At 34.3% G+C, this 22,843-nt stretch overlaps 1 protein-coding gene across 4 annotated transcripts in view; it reads right to left on the bottom strand.

Moving 5' to 3' along the window:
* Nucleotides 1–22,843, bottom strand: part of dtnbb (dystrobrevin, beta b) — an 81,159-nt gene that overhangs the window by 20,149 nt on the left and 38,167 nt on the right. Inside the window, exon 11 of one of the 4 annotated variants that reach the window (XM_056477573.1) lies at nucleotides 17,719–17,793. The exons of the other annotated variants lie outside the window; for them this stretch is intronic. Coding sequence (XP_056333548.1) covers nucleotides 17,719–17,793 — 75 coding nt within the window. The remainder of the gene's footprint in view (nucleotides 1–17,718; nucleotides 17,794–22,843) is intronic. 4 annotated transcript variants of the gene reach the window in all.

Below are 22,843 nucleotides of genomic sequence, written 5' to 3' on the forward strand. Positions count from 1 at the left end.
TACATAGCAGGACGAAAGACTGTGATGAAGCATGAGATGGATGAACTGAAGATCAGATATCAACATAAGAAATTTTACAAAATTTGAACATCTGGATACACCAGAACTGACTGCTACTAATACCTGAAAGTACACTGTTAAAAGTACACTTGTATTTTACTGTAGGACAGTTATTGTGCAAATTACTGTATATTTTACATATTATACACACAATTCTGTAAATACATATATATCGAGATAAATGGTGCTGTAAATGTAAACTGTTGATTTTCAGTAACTTACTGGCAAACCGCTGCCATTGAGTTACAATAGAGTCTACAGGAAATTGTCAAAAGTGTAATGTAATCTAATGCTATGGTGCTGTTGAATGCTCGATTCTGATTGGCTGACAAACATTCTTAAGCCCTGTTCAGATAACACAATTTTTTTATCCTGATTTTGGTATGCTTTTCTTGACGTTAGGAGTTGTGGGTATTTGTAAACGACAAATGAGCGCCAGAACGAAAATGATTTTTGCTGCTTGTTCAAACTAATATATTTTAAATGGGCTGAATAAGCACAATTATTGATTTTTTTTGTGACAACTTAATTGTTTCGCGTTAAATCCACTTAAATTTGTAAAAAAACTGTTAACGTAATCAATTTGCGTTGAGACAACATGAAAGAATTGTGTGAAACCCAATGATGCCATATCTGTGATGCTTCACGAAGCCAACCTAAAAGATCTAGCATGTTTCATGAATGTTGATGTCAATTCTGGTGAGTACTGGAATAAGCATGTAAACCAAGGGTGCACAAACTCATTCCTGGAGGGCTGGTGTCCTGCAGACCAAAGTAATCTATACATATAAACAGAACAAAACTAAGGTGGACATTTTAACAAGACAATGATCAAAAACACAGCCAAGGAAGCTCTCGATTGAATTCAGAAAAGAAAATAAAGCTGCTAGCAGGGTCAAGCCTGACCTGAATCCAATGGAAAATAAAAACTAAAGATATTGCGTTTACAGACGAGACTCACAAAATGGTCAAAATCTAAAGACTCCGTGCAAGGCTCTGAAAAAAAAATCAAACCTGAGCAATGCATGCGACTCCATTCTCCATACAAGAGGCGTCTTAAAGCTGTCATTTAACAAAAAAAAAAAAAAGCTTTTTATACAAAGTATTAAACACATTTCAGTAGTTCTTCTTGTTCTTTCTTCTTGTGTCTTTCCACTGTTATTACACATAACTAATTTTTCAAAAAATCTTTTGTTTTACTTGTATGTTTGGATGGCTTGTTTGTTTGACCAATTAGTTTGACTCATTTTAACCACTGTATGGGGGAAATGTTCATTGGTGCAAACACTAGTTAGACAATTACTGAGGCATTTGTAATGTGTGCCGCCTCCTGAAGACAGAATGTGCAGTGTAGATGTCACGCAATGATTTGCGAAGCGACATGTAACCTAACATATTTGGCAACCACAACATCTTAAGAATGTATCCAAACCAAAATCACATAATCAGAATGTTTAATTTAATGGACCAGAGTAGATTATTCCTTGTATAACAGTCCCATACTGTCGCAGTACTGTAGTAGAGAAGTTTAGACACTCTTTTGTCTTTGCTTCAAGAAATAAGAAGTTTCCAAACCAAAACGTCTGTATTAATAATTTACTGAGCAACTTGGAGGAGATTGCAGGAGTAAATAATCAGTGACACAACCACTAAGAGGTCAAGTACAAACTCAAAGTGCAAACTAAGGGCAATAAAGAGAAAGAGCAAACACAGTAACTAAACAAAGACACAGGTGATAAGAGCATCAGAAACTATGGGAACAAGTAGTAAGGGAAAAAGCAAGGGAAATGGTGCTATACGGAACAATAAGGTCAAAATAAGGTCCTGTTTACACCTGATATTTAGATGAGTTTTCGAATCACAATTGAAAAAAAGACATGTTCCTGTTTACATCTGCTGTTTAAATGCATCTATTTTGTCCACTTTTCTGATGAGGGAAGATCTATGGGCAGATTTATATTTAGGCTTTTTATGCACTTTTAATCTAATATTGTGAAATAAACTTGCTCAATTTGCCAATTGTACAGGAATGAATGAATATATATATATATATATATATATATATATATATATATATATATATATATATATATATATATATATATATATATATATATATATATATATATATATATATATATATATAGTTCTGACTTCAACTGTATTTATACATATATATTCATATATACACAGTTGAAGTCAGAATTATTAGCCCCCTGTTTATTTTTTTCCCCCATTTTCTGTTTAATGTAGAGAAGATTTTTTTCAACACATTTCTAAACATAATAGTTTTAATAATTCATTTCTAATACCTGATTTATTTTATCTTTGCCATGATGACATTAAATAATATTTGACTAGATATATAGTGACATTTAAAGGCTTAACTAGGTTAATTAGGTTAACTAGGCAGGTTTAGGGTAATTAGGCAAGTTATTGTATAATGATGGTTTGTTCTGTAGACTATCGAAAAAAATATAGCTTAAAGGGGCTAATAATGTTGACCTTAAAATCGTTTTAAAAAAATTAAAAACTGCTTTTATTCTAGACAAAATAAGACTTTCTCCAGAAGAAAAAATATTATCAGACATACTGTGAAAAAATGTCCTTCTCTGTTAAACATAATTTGGGAAATAAAAAAAAAAAATCTAATTCAAAGGGGCATTAATAATTCTGATTTCAACTGTGTATGTGTATATATATATATATATATATATATAGAGAGAGAGAGAGAGAGAGAGAGAGAGAGAGAGAGAGAGAGAGAGAGAGAGAGAGAGAGAGAGAGAGAGAGAGAGAGAGAGAGAGAGAGAGAGAGAGAGAGAGAGAGAGAGAGAGAGAGAGAGAGAGAGAGAGAGAGAGAGAGAGAGAGAGAGAGATATATATATATATATATATATATATATATATATATATATATATATATATATATATATATATATATATATATATATACAAATATTGCTGCTGTTGGACAACATAATGTACTTTTGTGGTTTTGTAGTGGAGAATGTAGTTGTTTAGATTGCAACTATGCAGTTTATTTATAAGGATAGTGCCTATTTTAAACATTTCAGAGAATCAGATTCAGTGCATCGGCCACCCTCAGCCTGTCTGAGCAGACCAAAGAAAGCGATGGTTGACGTTGACAAGATGACCGCTGGAGGATTGTCAAGGACTGATTACACTCACTATTTAATACAGCACACACACACAGACACAGACACACACACACTTCCTTGCCGAGTCTTGTATTTGTGACACTACAATTAGTTTCCTTTGTCTTGCTTTGCCCTGTTTTGATCCTCGCCTAGTTGCCTTGTTTATTTGTTTATACCTGATGGCTGCCTGCTTTCTGACCACTCACCTGTTACTTTGACTATGACTCTGGATTGCCCATATACATCTGTTTGCCCGTGTTGACCATTGCTTATAATGTTATATTATAATGTATATATAGTATTTATTATAGTCCTTTATTATATTATGTATACATTATAAAAAACACACTGTATGTGTGTATATATAAGGTTTAACAGCACAGTAATGATTTTATACATAAAATAAAACAAAACACTGCTCTAATAAAGATGCCTCTATTTAAAAAAAATCTAATTTGTCAAATACCAGTGAGCCTATTTTGAAGATTATGTTTATTATGAATACAATTAAACTGTATTATCCATAATAAACGGCCATTAACATTTCCATCAGCCCATAAGCTTTAGAGCAGGTCAGTGTGTCTGTAGATGCACAGATTCTCCTGCCGTGCGTCTGCTCTTATGTTATAGGCTTTGGCATATGGCTGGAGCAGATGATGGAGCATATGCTTTCCTTCCTCATTAAGTGCTCCACAATTACGAGTGAATCATGTCTGCGCATATGTGGTATTATGTGCAGGTTCTGGCAGTCAGATGCCACATACACTCACAGAAATGAGGACTCTCCATGGGCGTAATGTATTTTATATTGTAAAAAAACACTCATTATAGGGCCTTACCTTAACCCTACATCTAAAAATCCAAAGATCACAAGAAGCCTTCAGCAAATTTTGAATGTCAAAGGACCCTGTTAGGTATGAATTTTAAGCAATTTGAATTACAAGGACACAATAGATGTCCTCATAAACCAGCTTAATAGAATACAAATAGGTCATACCCATGTCATTAAACAATTTGCGTTCTTATAAACCACAAAAACAAGTACACACCCACACACAAATGCACACACACATGAATCAAAAAGCAAAAACACTCCATTTATCAATTAAACGTAACACAAATATCACATTAATAACCACAATGGGAGAATAAATAAATGAGTGTGACCCATCTGAACTGTGACTCTCAGGGGAGTAATTCATTAGGAGGGTTGTTTCCATGTCAGACGTCCTGCCGACAGACGTGCTGTTTATAATTATCAGTGTCACGCTGAGATTCAGCCACTGGATCCCACTTATTGATATAAAAGCCTGACAGTCACTGTAAGGCCCTTATATTGACACTTACAGGTATGTCGGGTCAATTTAAGTCATTAAAAAAGCTTTACATGATGAAAAAATTCATTTTTCATGAATGTGTTTTAAGAGGTGTGCGCACATAAAAGATAGATAGCAGTGTATGCGAGAGAACGCTGTTAGAGAGAGAACGCTGTTAGTCAAATAAAAGAAACAAATAGGCATATTATGGTATGCAAATAATAATAATAATAATAATAGTTAATATAATTACAATTAATATATCAAATCCACTGCATTTTAACTACTACTATTAATAATAATAATAATAATAACAACAACAACAACAACAATAATAATAACTATAATAATAATAATAACAACAATAATAATAATAATAACAACAACAACAATAATATTAATAATAACAACAATAATAACAACAACAACAATAATAATAATAATAATAATAATAATAATAATAATAACTATAATAATAATAATAACAACAACAACAATATTAATAATAATAACTATAATAATAATAATAATAACTATAATAATTATAATAACAACAACAGCAGCAGCAATAATAATAATAACAATAATAATAATATTGATAATGATGATAATAACTATAATAATAATAATGATAATAATAACTATAATAATTATAACAACAACAACAGCAATAATAATAATAACAATAATAATAATAATAACAACAATAACTATAATAATAATAACAATAATAACTATAATAATAAAAATAAGAATTATAATAATAACTATAATAATAATAATAATAACAACAACAACAATATTAATAATAATAATAATAACTATAATAATAATAATAATAATAACTATAATAATTATAATAACAACAACAACAACAGCAATAATAATAATGATAATAATAACTATAATAATAATAATAAATATAATAATAACAACAATAACTATAATAATAATAACAATAATAATAATAATAATAATAATAATAACTATAGTAAAATAATAATAATAATAACAACTATAACTATAATAATATTAATAATAATAATGATAATAATAATAAATATAATAATAATAATAATAACTATAATAACTATAATAATAATAATAATAATAATAATAATAACTATAACAAAAATAATAATAATAATAACAACTATAACTATAATAATATGAATAATAATAATGATAATAATAATAAATATAATAATAATAATAATAACAATAATAATTATAATAATAATAATAACTATAATAATAATAATAATAATAATAATAACTATAATAATAAATAAATAAATAATAATAATAATAATAATAATAATAATAATAATAATAATAATAGTAATAACTATAATAATAATAGTAATAATAATAATAGTAATAACTATAATAATAATAATAAATGGTTGTTGTTGATGCAACTATTACTACTGCTACTAATTATAACATAATAAACTGTAAATTATATAATTACACAATACATTTATTATTATGACAGAAGGAGGACGTGGACAAGGACTAAGTAAACAGTTTATTGTCAGTGATGTAGTAAACAGATGAAATGTTAAACAGGTAAAGTCTTTTATCTTGCAGAAGGAGAGCAGTGAAGCCGTGATGGAGTGAACTGGCGACTGATGACAATAGTGACACACAGGATCAGGAGATACACAACCAGGATGGATTCATACTTTTTTTTTTGTCCTTCTTGATGCGACGAGGCCAGACACTGAGTGAGGGAGCATGCAGGTATTTATGGGTGACTAGTGATGAGCGGGGATGACGTGCAGGTGCGATTCGTGATTAGAATTCAGGAGACGGGATCTAGCTGATTGCAGTGAAGGAGAACGGGGTGAATTAGGTGACTGTGAGTGGGGAGAACCTGACCTGGCTGTGACAGTTATATATTTTATTGTAATCATACTATTATATTAAACTAAATAAAAATACTTATAAATATAAAATAATATTTTATAAATATAAAATAATAATAAAATCTAATAAAAATAAAAGATTTAATAAAAAATAATTTATTATTAATATAATTTTAATAATAAGATTATTTTAAACTAAATAAAAAATAAATAAAACTAAAATATAAGAAAAAAGGACAAAATAGTAATAAAATATAATAACAAATAGGTGATTGTTAGTCATACAGTAGTAGTAGTATAGATAATAATAAAATAATAATAATACAATTTTATGTCTCATCTGAAAGACGATGCTCACTGAGCAGTATAGAGTAACCTTCACTATACAGGGGCGTTAGGACCCACACACAGCGCAGGTTGAGTGCACCCTACTGGCCTCGCCAACACCACTTCCAGCAGTAACCTAACTTTATGATGGTCTCCCATCCAGGTACTGACCAGGTGCAACCCTGCTTAGCTTCAGTGGGCGACCATGTGAGAGTTGCAGAGAGCTAGCTACCGACAAGATGTGATTGAGAGAGAATGCTGTTAGTCAAATAAAAGAACATATTGTATGTAAATAATAATGGAAAATAATTAGAAGTTATTATAATTAAATTAAATATATTATATCCACAAAATTTTAACTAATAATAATAATAATAACAATACTACTATGTTTTTTCTAGTGCTTAGAGTGCTTTACAAAGCATTATCCATTCATTCATTTTCTTTTCAGCTTAGTCCCTTTATTAATCTGGGGTCACCACAGCAGAATGAACTGCCAACTTATCCAGTATATGTTTTACGCAGCGGATGCCCTTCCAGCTGCAACCCATCACTGGGAAACATGCATACACACTCAAACACTACGGAAATTTTGGCTTACCCAATTCACCTATAGCACATGTCTTTGTACTTGTGAGGGGCAAACCAGAGCATGCGGAGGAAACCCACGCAAACAAGTGGAGAAGATGCAAACTCCACACAGAAATGCCAACTGACCCAGCCGAGGTTTGAACCAGTGACCTTTTTGCTGTGAGGCGAACGTGCTACCCACTGCGCCACCGTGCAGCCCTCTACAAAGCACTAGATGCATCTAAATGCAACAAAACTATATAACAAGACCCCAAACTACATTATAAAAGCCATAAATGTCATCCAATATGTGCAATCCACCAGCCACACAAAGACTACAACATAACAAGTAAAATGTCTAAACAATAAATTCCAACTGGGCCACAAGAAAGGGTTGCTAAAGCTTTCATATTTTTTCAAGACACTCCAAAACGATATTCAAATAACTCAAAATAAAATCCTCTATGTTAGGGAGCAGTGACAGCATACCTGTTATCCATGCATATTAAATATTAACTACCTAAATGTGTGTGACAGTTATTAGCTTATGGGGGCACAATAGCTTTAAATATTTTAGACTCTAAATGACCTGAAGGGGGAAATGGAAAAATACAAAGTTATACCCTGATTGATCTAAATGTAAAAGTCGATAAAGGACATGAAGAGCACATCGACGCTCACTGTACGGCTACGGGCTGAGATGTGGACTCTATGATTTCATATCCAGTGGCAGGTGGTCAATACTCGCTTAACTTCAAATTAAAAACTCATTGGAAGCAAATGGAAAATGATATTTCTGTTCTGCCAGCAAGACTGGCCGTGACCCAGCAGACGATAAATTCAACACAAGGCCACTTGTCCTTTACAAAGTGAGCCAGTAAATGAAGGTGTGCTGGAGAGGCTCTGCCCTGTCATCAGAGAGACCCACTCATTGTCCTGCCGGCAGATCTGATCTAATGCAAGGCCTCGGAATTACACCCAAACTGAGCCACTGAGAGAAGAAAACTTATGAAAGTATAAGGCGTCTCATAATGAATCTTGTTGTTAGTTTTTGAGAAGTAAGGGAGATCAGGGCTTGCTGGGACATTTTGGCCCAATCCCAATTCTATTTTTCACAAAAGGCAACAATATCATGTTATCATAATGATAAAAGGTGGCAATGAGATCGTAACTGTACTGTGCTTTTACACTGTGGCCATATTCATCTATGTAAACACACGAAAACAACATCAACATTATAGCAGACACTGTAAAAAGGTCATTCCCAGCCAATAGACTTTTCTGACAGGGTATTCAGGTGTCATCGAGTGACAGAATGTTGTGGGACTACTATACAGGAGTGATTATTACACTCTAAAAAACGTTATTTATTTAACCCAATGGCTGAGTTAAAAATATTTGGTGTTTTGTTGGGTTATTTTTAACCTTTATTGGGTTATTTATAAATAACTCAATCAGTTGCGTTAAATATTTGGTGCTTTGTTGGGTTATTTTTAACCTTTATTGGGTTATTTATTTAATAACTAATAACTATTTATTTAATAATAAAAAATGTTGAATTTGAATAGTTAACTGATTTAACTGACACCAAACAACTGTATTAATATATGTGCGTAATGTTGTTTTTGCATTACAAAGTTTATTTAAGCTCTAATGCAATAATATTGCTGTGATTTGTTGCGATTAAATCAAATTACCTCTCCGTGTCGTGATTGTTAAATCCGGATTACAGACAGCGAAATTTAACGGTTTTTATTTTAACTTTTTTCTTTTTTTTAAACCATGACAGTAAAACGCGAACGCTTTTATGAATGTATTAAAACAGATGCTTGTTTGTTGTAAATACTAATTTGTGCATCTTTTACGTGTGCAGCCATTCTGTCGCTGTACTGGTGTATTCTGAGAAATTTTCGTATGCCTTGGTTTTGAGTGTGGTCCTGAAAAATCTTTGTTTTAAGGGGTATCTAACCTTTCCCCTTAACCCTATGCCTTCGAGCTAAAGAGAATTGGGACACCCCTACCCCTTCACATGAACGTGCAAAACGAGGAGTGGTGGTAAGGGGAATGGCTAAGGGGTAGAATTGGGATTGGGCCTTTGTCTTTTGTATTTACAGTGGCAGACTAGAACCCCTTTCACACATACAGAGCTTTCCGGAAAATTACCGGCAGTTTTCTGGAAAGGGATCATGTGTGAACAGGCCCTTTTTTAAAATACCGGTAAATTATTTCCAGCAAATAGAAACATTACTGAACGCGCTGACGTGAGACGTCTACTCTAGCCACATTCAGACACATTCACATCCGGGCTGTTTATGAAAATAAAAGCCTTTGAATCCTTCTCAAGATACATTTAGCTGCTAGTTGTTAGTCAGATAATGTTTCTATGTTCCTTCTTAATGCCAACTGTGAAAAAAATTATAATAAAATGCTTATGATAAACCGCTGTTTGTTTACCTTCAAGCTCTGAGCGCCACCACACACACACATATTATGTCTCGACATGCGAAAGTGTTCCTCCATATGTTTTCATCAAAGCTGTTCACAATACTTATCCATGCGCAGAGTTTGTAATGTTGTCAAATGTGTAAACATTTAGCTGCGGTTTGCGCTTCTGCCTTTGGATGTGTCTGGGACAAAAGCAGGTGCATAAATGCTAAAGCTTTAAATACAAGTCAAACCATCAACCCCTTCTATGTTTATAAATACAAGCGCAGCCATTTAGAGGTAATTTCTGGTTAATGATGTCAGAATTTACTGGTATTTTGGAATGGATGTGTGAACGGTCTTTCTGGAAAAATTCCAGAACATCCTTGCCTGTATGAACAATGCTTATTTGAATTTACTGGTAAAGTAATTACGGATATTTACCAATATCACTTTGTGAAAGGGGCTTATGTTAGCACTATGTTAGAATATATAATACATACTTACTATATAATGTGTTTTTTCTAGCAATTAGAATTAGAATGATTAGAACGTTTTTAACAATGTTAATATTGGAATGATTTCTGAAGCATCATGTGACACTGAAGGCAGAAGGATTTTGCTCCACCTGCAACACTTCTCACTGTAACTATCATGTAAAATGAGCAAACCTACAAAAAAATTACAGTTACTTTTTTGTTAGTTGAGAATTTAGTAGTTTAAACTTCAAATATGCAGTTTATATTTAAAAGTACACTAGTATCTGCTTGAAAAAACTTGATGATTTTGGAGAACTTGCCTGGAGCATCCTTATATCAGACATTTCTTCTGGAATCTACCACTGACTCTGATTTATGTAAGTCTCTATAGTGTTTAAACATAACATATCACTTGTTCTTGGTATATCTAATGGTCGCATTACATTCTTTTTTTATTTCAGAGCACACAGTTTTGACTGATGGCAAAATGTTTTATTTTTATTGCAGTTTCATGCTGTGTCTGTTTCATTGCTTCGAACTGATTAGCAACTTTTATAATAACTGTTATCTACAGTGGGGGAAATAAGTATTGAACATGTCATGTTTTTTCCTCTGAATAATATTTCTAAAGGAGCTGTTGACATGGAGTTGAACCAGATTTTTGGTAAAAATCCAAACAACACAAACAAAAATAAAACAAAACAAAAAATAAAATCGGAGAAATTTGTAATAACAATGAAATGACACGAGGAGAAGTGCTGAACTACTGAAACGTATTTAATACTTTATATAAAAGACTTTTTTGGTGATGGCAGCTTAAAGACGACTCTTATTTGAAGAATGAAGTCACATAATTTGTTCAGGTGTAAGTTTTTTCACAGACTTCAACAGAGTGTAAAAATCTTGATGGTTCTGTGGGTCTCGTCTATCAAATCTGATCTTTAATTTGTATTCTCTATTGGATTCAATTCAGGTGATTGGCTGGGCCATTCTACAGCTTGATTTTCTTTCTCTGAATGCATTTGAGCGTTTCCTTGGTTGTGTTTTGGATCATTGTCTTGCTAAAATGTCCACTCTGGTTTCATCTTCATCATCCTGCTAATGTAGATGTTGGACTGCAGCAGTGAAAATTAATTTTTACAATGACGAAGGGCAGAGTGTTGCTGAATAACTACTGGGAGATTTTTAGCTGCTGTCTGGGCTTTCACTGCCTTTCTACGCCTCCCTTTCTTCATGTGTTCAATACTTTTTAATTTCATTTTATTACACAACTTCATTTGTAAACTAATTAGTTTTGTGTGTTTTCTTATATGGATTTCTTTGCTAGTTACCAACGTTCGGGAAAAATGCAGTCAAAGGCACCATTAGAAATATGCTTTCTGAGAAAAATGGTGATGTGTTCAATACTTATTTCCCGCACTGTATATATTATTTTTAGATAGATGATTTGTATCTATAATAATAGTATTTAACACCTGTAATGATAAACATGTTTATGGGGTTTACAGGGACACAAAGTTTAATAATGACATGGGTATGACTTAGTCGTGTGCTCGATAAGTTGGTAGTTCATTCCGCTGTGGCAACCTTGGATTAATAAAGGAACTAAGCCGAAAAGAAAATGAATGTATGAATTAATCAATGAAATGTTAACCTTTAATAAATGGACTGAAATTGCTTCAGAGCTCCAGTTCAGTGTCCTCTGTTAGATCACAGTAGTCTGCCACATCCTCCATATAATAAATAATTTACAACCGTCCTGAAGGATCGGGAATTGCATTCATTACAGATATTGTGGATGCATTTTGCAGCATTACCTGATTTGCATAACTCCTCTAATAAATAAGGTGCTAAAACAATGCAGATTGCATGTGCAAACAAACTAACACCAGATCACCTTGGGCTGCAACACAGCCTGAGATGCACCCAGCGTTCACAGACAGCAGCCAATTTCTCGACTGAACGCTTTTAGTCATCTGTGTAATTTGGTATCGACTACTAAATATCATCACTACGTTAACAAACGTAATCAACTGTGTCGGGTTCAATGCAACATAATTACATAAGAATGCTTGGGAGCACTCCCTGTGTCCCTAACATCTCCATTTTGGCAGACTCCAGTAAACAAGATTCCAGACTAGAATTAAGTGCATTATAATTCTGCATAATTTTTTGGTGCCCCGAGCATTACCAGCACTTGACATCGCACTTGCGTAAACAGTGTGTTGTAGCGTTATATGATGCCAGGTCAAAGGTTCAAGCTGACAGTCTGCGTCTTTGATTTTATAAGCAGTGGTGCGTTATTGACGAAAGAGGAGATGTAACATGTAACAATCTTTCTCAACCACAGACCTCATTTAAATGCGTCGCATCTCCGATCGCCTGAGGTTGAGGAGTGGAGTAAAGTCAGCTCCTTTCAGACTGACTGTGATCATTACGGTGCAGGATTTCATGTAGGGTGAAGTGTTTACCCGTCCACTGGTCCTGCCTCGGTGCTGGGCTATTTTTAGAGAGCATAAGCCAAACTCTCTCTGTGCAAAACATGTCACATCTGGTCCATTTAAGTGATTTGCCGTCACGACACGCATCGCTCTGAGACTCTATTTTAGTATTCAGCCGATATTAAGTACTGTCAGTGGCCTGACACAATGACAACAAATGTAACGACTTACTTTCCAATATGTGCTCAAACGAAGGCAGGAGAAAATCCTTTGAGGAAAAGGGCTGCTTTGGCAGCGGTTGTAAATAAACAGGGAATTGTGGATCTTATAAAGACTGGATTGCATTTTCGACTGATGGAAATGTTTGCGCTACAGCTCACCAGGATAATAAAAGATGAAATGTTGCACATAAACCTTTGTGCAAGTATCTTTTTTAAACAAATGCACCAATACAGAGTGACTTGTGGCAAGACTTTGGAGGGTCTGATCCATTTAATCAGATTGACTGTTTCAGGCCTAAATTCTAGAACTAACAGTTGTTTTCTAATTATCCTTCCAACAATCTTTTTGAGCCCCTTCAACCTGCGTTCTGTAAACTCCACAGCACTGAAATCACATTAGGTAAGGTCCCTAATGACCTGTTAATGACTTCTGATTCTGGATGTCTATCTACACTCACCGGCCACTTTATTAGGTACACCTGTCCAACAGCTAGTTTATGCAAATTTCAGCCAATCACATGGCAGCAACTCAATGTATTTAGGCATGTGGACATGGTCAAGACGATCTGCTGCAGTTCAAACAGAGCATCAGAATGGGGAAGAAAGGTGATTTAAGTGACTTTGAACGTGGCATGGTTGTTGGTGCCAGACGGGCTGGTCTGAGTATTTCAGAAACTGTTGATCTACTGGGATTTGGCTGCTCTGTGGGCGCAACTGCCATGTTGATGCTAGAGGTCAAAGGAGAATGGCCAGACTGGTTCAAGCTGAAAGAAAAGCAACAGTAACTCAAATAACCACTTGTTACAACCGAGGTTTGCAATAAAGCATATGATCGCACAACACGTCCAACCTTGAGGCGGATTGGCTACAGCAGCAGAAGACCACCAGGGGTGCCACTCCTGTCAGCTAAAAACAGGAAACTGAGACTACAATTTGTGAGAATCGTGTCAACACCACAGCCTACCTGAGTATTGTTGCTGACCATCTCCATCCCTTTATGATCACAGTGTACCCATCTTCTGATGGCTACTTCCAGCAGGATAACGTGCCATGTCATAAAGCGTGAATCTTCTCAGACTAATTTGAACATGACATGACTTCACTGTACTCAAATGGCCTCCACGGTCACCAAATCTCAATCCAATACAGCACCTTTGGGATGTGGTGGAACGGGAGATTTGCATCATGGATAAGCAGCCAACAAATCTGCAGCAACTGCGTGATGCTATCATGTCAATACGAACCAAAATCTCTGAGGAATATTTCCAGTACCTTGTTGAATCTATGCAACAAAGATTAATGCAGATCTGAAGGCAAAAGAGGGTCCGACCCGATGCTAGTAAGGTGTATCTAATAAAGTGGCCGGTGAGTGTATATTGACACTTCTCAACCTTATTGCTGCTTTCAACACTATAGACCACACTATTGTAATCTCCAGATTAAAAACAATTTTTGGAGGTCTGCATTGAAATGGTTTAAGTCTTACCTTTCTAAAAAAATGCAATGAGAGTGCAGGCCTAGGAGGGGAAAATCGAGTGAGTGAGAGCACTTGATCTTGGCCACTTTTTTGCAGATGGCACTCAGATCACTCAAAACCAGATATCAATATGTTCTTTCTTTTCCCAGTGTAAAAAAACGGATGTCTGGAAATGTTCTAAACAGTGATGCTTATTGGATCAGCACCTTGTTAGTTGTGCAAAGCAGAGCCCACAACCTTAAGTATGAATGTGTCTGCTATTCAGTTTTAAACTAAACTGAAATATTTTGAGGTGATATTAGAGGCCAACCTTGTATTCAAGCCTCATTTTCGCAGCACAGTTAAGAAGTCTTTTTTATCTGAGAAACATTGCCAAACTTTATCTCATGCTGCCTTTTTATGTGGCTGAAAAATTAATCAACACCTTTGTGTTTTCTCAAATTAACTATTGTAATGCTTTACTGGCTGGAGCTCCAAAAGCTACCCTAAGCAAGTTTTAATTGGTACAAAATTCAGCAGCTAGAATTCTGACTATCACCAGTGCAGGGGAGCAAAAACACCTATTTTGGAAAAATTGCACTTGCTTTCTATCAGAATTTGAACTTATGAGGCCTTGAATGGTCTTTTCCTGCAATAATTGTCTGAGTGTTTAATCCCTTACACCCCATATTTTACACTCATCTGAGGCTGGTCTTTTAATTGAGTCTAAAATATTTAGGGGGCTGGACATTCTCTTCATTGCCATCTAAATTGTGCAATTGTCTGCCTTCTGATATTACTTTGGGAAACAAAGGCGTGGCTATCCACAATCACTCTCTGACTGGTCTTAAGGCCATCACACAGCGGATGCGTAGCTCAGCGCCGTGCCTGCGACACGACGCGAACATGACAGTTGAAAGTATCGCACACCAGACGCGCACATTAGCATGCTAACGAAACTAAAGCTGGCACTCTGTGGCGCAGCAGAAAAATGAACAGTGTCCTGAGTCGTGGCAGGGCGCTGCCGACTTACGACGCCGGTGTGTGTACCCTAATAGAAACCTATGTTTAGAATTCTGAAATGTATGGCGCTGCGTGGGGCTATGCGGCGCTTCTGGTGCGTGACCCCCTTTAGACTTTTGCATATTGTTCTCTTATATATCAAGCCCCCCTCATATGACCATTACACAACCAGTAGTGTCATGTGTTTTAGATGGAGATCATTTTTCTGAAACACAGTAAAAACATCAATATGTATGAGGAGTGTTTTTCATACTATAATGCCATCTTAAAATGAAAAAGCACTAATGTGAATGCAGTGAAGAAAGGCATATATATATATATATATATTCATTCATTTTCTTTTGGGCTTAGTCCCCCTATTAATCTGGGGTCACCACAGCGGAATGAACCGGCAACTTATCCAGCATATGTTTCACACAGCAGATGCCCTTCCAGCCGCAACCCATCTCTGGGAAACATCCATACACATTTTTTTTTTCTGATTTCACAGATTTTTTTTCTGTTTTCTATTTTAATTTAGTTTCATTTTATGTATTGAAATAACGAAAACTAAAGGACCAATTCAGTAGACAAAAGCTTGAAACAATAGATCGCAATGGAGCTAATTGTGACGCAACAAAGCAAGTTTTTGTCTTTGGTCCAGATGATTTCTTTTCCTCGTCACCTTGTACTTTTGAGCTGTAGCGGATGCACTAATGGCCCTTTAGCACTTAAAGATAACAGCACTTAAAGATAAAGGTTTGTTTAAAACATACACTTTCAATACCCATATTAAATCTATAAATTTGAGGGTTTGAAAAATCAAAATTCTGAGAAAAATCACAGTAAAAGTTGTCTAAAAGTGCTTATAAATGCATATTACTAATCGGAAATTAAGTTTTATTATAATAGGAAATTTCCAGAATATCCTCATGAAATATGACCTTTACTTAATATTCAAATTATTTAAATTCTTCAAATCATGACACAATGTATTTTTTGGGCTAATCCCACAAATATTAACTTTCAATTTAAGATTGGTTTTGTCCTCCAGGGTCAGAGATGAAACATACTTCACAATTAGCTAACTACATGCTATCCACTCACTGGCCAATTTAATAGGTACTTTTCTACCTTACTAGTATCGGGTAGGACCCCCTTTTGCCTTCAGAACTGCCTTAATACTTTGTGGCATACATTCAACAAGGTACTGGAAATATTAAAGAGATTTTGGTCCATATTGACACGATAGCATCCTGCAGTTGCTGCAGATTTGTCGGCTGCACATACATGATGAGAATCTCGCATACCGCCATATACCAAAGGTGCACTATTGGATTGAGATCTGGTGACTGTGGAGGCCATTTGAGTACAGTGAACTCATTGACTTGTTCAAGAAACCAGTCTGAAATTATTCGCGTTTTATGACATGCCGCGTTATCCTGCTGGAAGTAGCCATCAGAAGATGGGTACACTGTGCTCATAAAGAGATGGAGATGGTCAGCAACAATACCCAGGTTGGCTGTGGTGTTGACACAATGCTCAATTGGTACTAATGGACTCAAAGTGTGCCAAGAAAATATCTCCCACACTATTACACCACCACCACCAGCCTGAACCATTGCTTTCATGTTGTTGACGCCAATTTTTAACCCTACCATCCAAATGTTGCAGCAGAAATCAAGGCTCATCAGACCAGGCAATGTTTTTCCATTCTTCTATTGTCCAGTTTTGGTGAGTCTGTGCGAATTGTAGCCTCAGTTTCCTGTTCTTAGCTGTTTATAGTGACTTTATATCATTGATAAAAATAAGCAGCATGAACATTCTGCCAAAAATCTCCTTTTGTGTTTTATGACAGAATGTCATAAAGATCTGAAATGATATGAATGTAAATAGACATGACAGATTTTAAATTTTAGTCTAAACTAACCCCTAAACTCCAGAAAAGCCATCGTTAACTGTCTATAATCAAGCACATTTGTCTGGGGAACCTGGGCATTTGTGTCAACAGCCTCAACAAGGAAAAAAGCCAACCTGACCAACTCTATTTACAAGATAAGGCTCTCGTTCCATCAGAGTTTATCTTCCGGATCACCTTGGGCTGCAGCCCAGCCCGGGAAAGCGCAGAGGGTTCGGAGACAGCAGGCCAATTTCTCGATTCAATGCTTTTAGTCATCTGCCATTGAAAGGCAAACATTCAACCCAATTCTGCAGCGATGCAATAAACATTCCGCCCAAAGAAAAAAGCCACAATCTTCTACTCATCCGCGCACAGCATAATTTCAAAACAAGTCATTTTACATAACAGGCTTAAGTGGAGGAGCTTAAACACACACTCTCACAACACACACAATCAGCATGCAGTCAGAAAGAAGCCTGTGTGGAACGCTTACCTTTTTGAAGGCGTTGGCGTCCCGGAGGAAATAAGAACGGTATCGCTCATGTTGTCGGCCAGTGGCCTCAGCTGACTGCAAAATCACAGAGTCTGAGTCAAGCAATGCCACTGAGCTTTCTGAACGCACAAGTGGACATCAAAAAGCGCGATGTTACACCGTTTGAGTGTGCATTAAAACTTCCAGATGCACGTTATAATTTAATGCTATTTGCCCAAACTTAATTAAGTTAATAAGATGACAAGAGGGTTCTGAGGAATTCTAATTAAAGCTGGAGAAATCTGAGAATGTTGGGAGAAACTGGAGGGGTTGACTGAAGGTTGAAGATAATTTATAGGAGTAAACAGTGCTACACGATCCTTCTAGACTCGACGGATACCAGTGGTGATCAACACATCTAATAGGTCTTTTTTTTTTTCAAAAGTTTATTTTGAAGATGTTTTCCAAATATTGATGCTAAAAACTTATTTTCATGGACATTTTGAACTATATTAGGACAAATTGATAGATTATATATACAGTTGAAATCAGATTTATTAAACCCCCTTTGAATTTTTTAATTTTTTAATTATTTCCCAAATTATGTTTAACAGAGCAAGGAAATTTTCACAGTATGTCTGATATTATTTTTTCTTCTGGTGAAAGTCTTATTTGTCTTATTTCAGCTATATATTTTTCGATAGTCTACAGAACAAACCATCATTATACAATAACTTGCCTAATTACCCTAACCTGCCTAGTTAAACTAATTAACCTAGTTAAGCCTTTAAATGTCACTTTAAGCTGTATAGAAGTGTTTTGAAAAATATCTAGTCAAATATTATTTACTGTCATCATGGCAAAGATAAAATAAATCAGTTATTAGAAATGAGTTATTAAAACTATTATGTTTAGAAATGTGTTGAAAAAAAATCTTCTCTCCATTAAACAGAAATTGGGGAAAAAATAATTAAAGCTAATAATTCAGGGGGGCTAATAATTCTGACTTCAACTGTGCATATATATATATATATGTATGTATGTATGTATGTATGTATGTATGTATGTATATATATATATAATATGTATATATATATATATATGTATATATATATATATGTATATATGTATATATATATATATATGTATGTATGTATATATATATATATATATATATATGTATATATATATATATGTATGTATGTATATATATATATATATATATATATGTGTATATATATGTATATATATGTATATATATATATATATATGTGTATATATATATATATATGTATATATATATATATATATATATATGTATATATATATATATATATGTATATATATATATATATATATATATATATATATATATATATATATATATATATATATATATATGTATATGTATGTATATATATATATATATGTATATGTATGTATATATATATATATATATATGTATATATATATATGTATATGTATGTATATATATATATATATATATATATATATATATATATATATATATATATATATATATATATATATATATATATATATATATATATATATATGTATATGTATGTATATATATATATGTATATATATGTATATGTATATATATATATATATATATATATATATATATATATATATATATGTATGTGCACATATATATGCACATAGACACTGATTTCTGTAGTAAAAAAAAGATGATATTGAAGTCATGCCATGGGGAGTATCCCTTTAAAATAAATATAATAACAAATTAAAACATTAAAAAAAAAAATTTTGCCGTTTTCTATTTTTTTTTTGTATTGAAAAAATCTTTTCGTCATTAAACAGAAATTAGGGGAAAAAATAAACAGTGGGGTTAATAATACAGGGGCTAATAATTCTGGCTTTAACGGTATATATAAATAAATATAATATTTACTATTTTTGTATATTCAATCTGTTAAGGTCCTACTGTTTAGGACTTTAGGTGTTTATGGTGCTTAGGGTGCTTATTTATTTCCAAAAATATATCAATACAATTCTTTCTTTATAGAATCACACGAAATACCACTTCATTAAATAGCTAGATTTTTGTACATGGGTCAAAGACAAGATGTCTGTTTTTGGTGACAGCACCAAATTCAATTTAGAAAATAGAAAGCAGTTTGAATGCAGGAGTTTTAAATAACCTTTGCTAAAACGATTTTAAAATATGACTAAAATAATATTCCATCATTAAACATAATAGTTATATTTCTGTGAAAATTAAACAACATACGCTGACCTGTACTTATTTAAATAACTTGAATATCTCATAAGTGATCAAACTAAATGAAATTTTGTATTATTTTTAAATGATTTCATAACTTTTTGCTGACAAATTTGTTAAACCTAAAGGACAGTGGCAATGTCGAAAGGTTTAAAATGACAACTATTTAATGTTGTTGTCTTCTGTAAACCCTGTAAATTAACAATTTTTGTAAATTACACAGTATTTACTGTAAAATGAGCAGTATTTTACTGTAGAACAGTTTTGCAGTACGTTACTGTATTTGAAAGATGCATTGTGAAAATTACTGTATATTGTACAGTAAAGATATACACACAATTCTGTAAATATATATACAGCTAGATAAATGCGCTGTAAATGTAAATATTATTTTTGCTGTAATTGATTTACAGTAAGTTACTGGATAAATTAACCGACACACATTCTAATGGACTCACATAAAAAGGCTGGATTTGACTTTTACTATTCTGATACTTTGACCCAAACACAAAAAAAAGACCTACTGAATCTTCCCTTCCTTGTTTTACTCTTAAGTACTCTTAAAAGAGCTATCAGTTTAAAGGAATAAGCCATTATTTTATTTTATGACTAAAGGGCAATCATTCAAGAATTGCAAAGTTAAATAAATCTCCATCACAACTAGAAAAATCTATATTCACTCTAAAAATGTCCAAAACTTCGGTGAATTTTTTTAGGATTTCAATTTCAATTTAAATATAATTCTTCCATGAATTCTGCTCATATCTGAAATCTTTTATCTCAAAAACACAATCTCTTCGAATGAAAGGAAACATCCAAAGGATGGCGTTTTCATAGTTCAGAGAGTCGGTGCATTAGCATTACTGAGACGTCCTAATGTTAATGTTCCCTGAGGCTGCCAGCATCCCTCGACTTGTGGAACACCATTATATTGCGTTTCGATCTGCGTCTGTCATGCTCCCGAGACCTCAAAATTAAATAGTTACCAGCATCAAGCAAAGTGATCCAACACATGCTATAGATATTGACTAAAACTGCAGGTTAAAAGACAATGTTGACATTCCCAAAGCGCTTCTGTTGTAAGCAATAGCTCACTCACCTGCAGCAAGGCAAAGAGTGGCCGTCAGTGAAGCGGCGAGACGCAAACGGTGACCGCTCCGTCCAGCTGCCTGTCCTGCTCTGTGCTCAGCTGAAGGAGCATCTCAATGCACAACACTGCTGCTGTCTCCACGGAAACCTGACAGTCACGTGACACGCTGACGATCCAGACACACGCTTACTCTCTTTCTCTCTCTCTCTTTTCCAGCCTTCAGGCTCCAGCGTTTAGTCGCACACACACTCAGCTGCTCAGAAATAGATGCTATATTCTTCCCTGAGAACATTTAAATTTCTCTGATCTGTCTCAGCTTCCTACATTAGTCATAATCCACAGCAAACATTCAGGTTTGTTTAGCAGGAGAGAGCTTCATTTACAACACAATTACTTTATTGAGCATAGCCCACGCAGAAACAATAGTCTAATACTTAAAGCACAAAGCTACTTGTGACTATCTTGGCGGTTTGACAGAACAATTGGACTAGTTTAGACAGCTAAGACGTGCTTCCTACAACCTTTTCGACACTCAGTGCCATTTAGTTGTGTGTCAAAAAATGTGATTATCTACAATGTGGAAGGAAATGTTGGACGGATGCTAAATGGGACAACTTTGCAAAGGTCATTTCCGGCAAATGACATCATCAAATCCTAATGACATTTTGGCAGTGATGTGTGAATGCAGCATGGATAAAAGACAGGAAAGGCATGGTGTGTGTAAGTAGCTCAAATGGTAGATTTAATCATCAAGATAATCAGCCGTATTTACTGAAATGCAAATGAGTTTCAGGCATAGAAATTGCTTTTAGTGTTTACTATTTTTCAACTTTCTATAATATTTAAATTAGTTTCAATTTATTTATACTTTTGGTATGTTATTTGTCATATTTAATTCAACTTTGTGTCACGATGATGGAAATTACTTTGAAATTCAATGGCATGAGCGAATATAGCAGGAGTAAGTGCCAAACTTAGGCCCTGTTTACACTAATACATTTTATTTTTAAAGCGCTTAAGTTTTGCTACAGTTAAGCCTTCTGTCCACACTCCCCTGGAGTTTTCGAGCCCTGGAAATGGAGTGTTTTGAAAACATTGAAGAAGCCATTTTTGCTTTAAAACGCTGCTGCACCTTGTCAGAGTGGATGGGGAAAACGGAGATGTCTGAAAACAGAAGCGCGGCTGCAGACATTCACCAGTCTGATTGGGGCTTTTTCCTCAATATTAATTAGTCTACACACAGTTCAGTCTTGCATCCTTTCCTTGTAAGTTCAGACTTCGCAAGTTTGATATGGAAAAAAACTCCTGAGGACACATCGGATAAATCTTCGAAGAGGTCATTCGCATGGGGTCAATCTTCAGGTCATCATCCTAACTACGTTGTTTCACTATCTTTATAATAAAATGAAAACATAATATAAGGAACTGTCAATTTTCATTTTGATATTAACTTAGCAGACACCAAAAATTAGAGGTGTGAACCTATACTGGTCTCACGGTTCAGTTCGGTTACGATTATCATGCCATCTATTCTGTTCAATTCGATATTTCGGTGCATCACGGTGCATTGACGATGCTTTCCATACATGGTGTTGTATTTTGGGGGGTGGCTATAACAAGCTGTCTGTATAAACACACACACACACACACACACACACACACATGGACACACAGCACCACACTGTCTCTCATTCACACACATACACACACATAGACAGCACCAAATAAACACACACACACGCCACGCACGCTTGCTTGCTCGCTCGCTTGGGAGCGATATTGCGAGA

Source organism: Danio aesculapii, chromosome 17 (genome assembly GCF_903798145.1).
Source record: "Danio aesculapii chromosome 17, fDanAes4.1, whole genome shotgun sequence".
In the NCBI taxonomy this organism is placed as follows: Eukaryota; Metazoa; Chordata; class Actinopteri; order Cypriniformes; family Danionidae; genus Danio; species Danio aesculapii.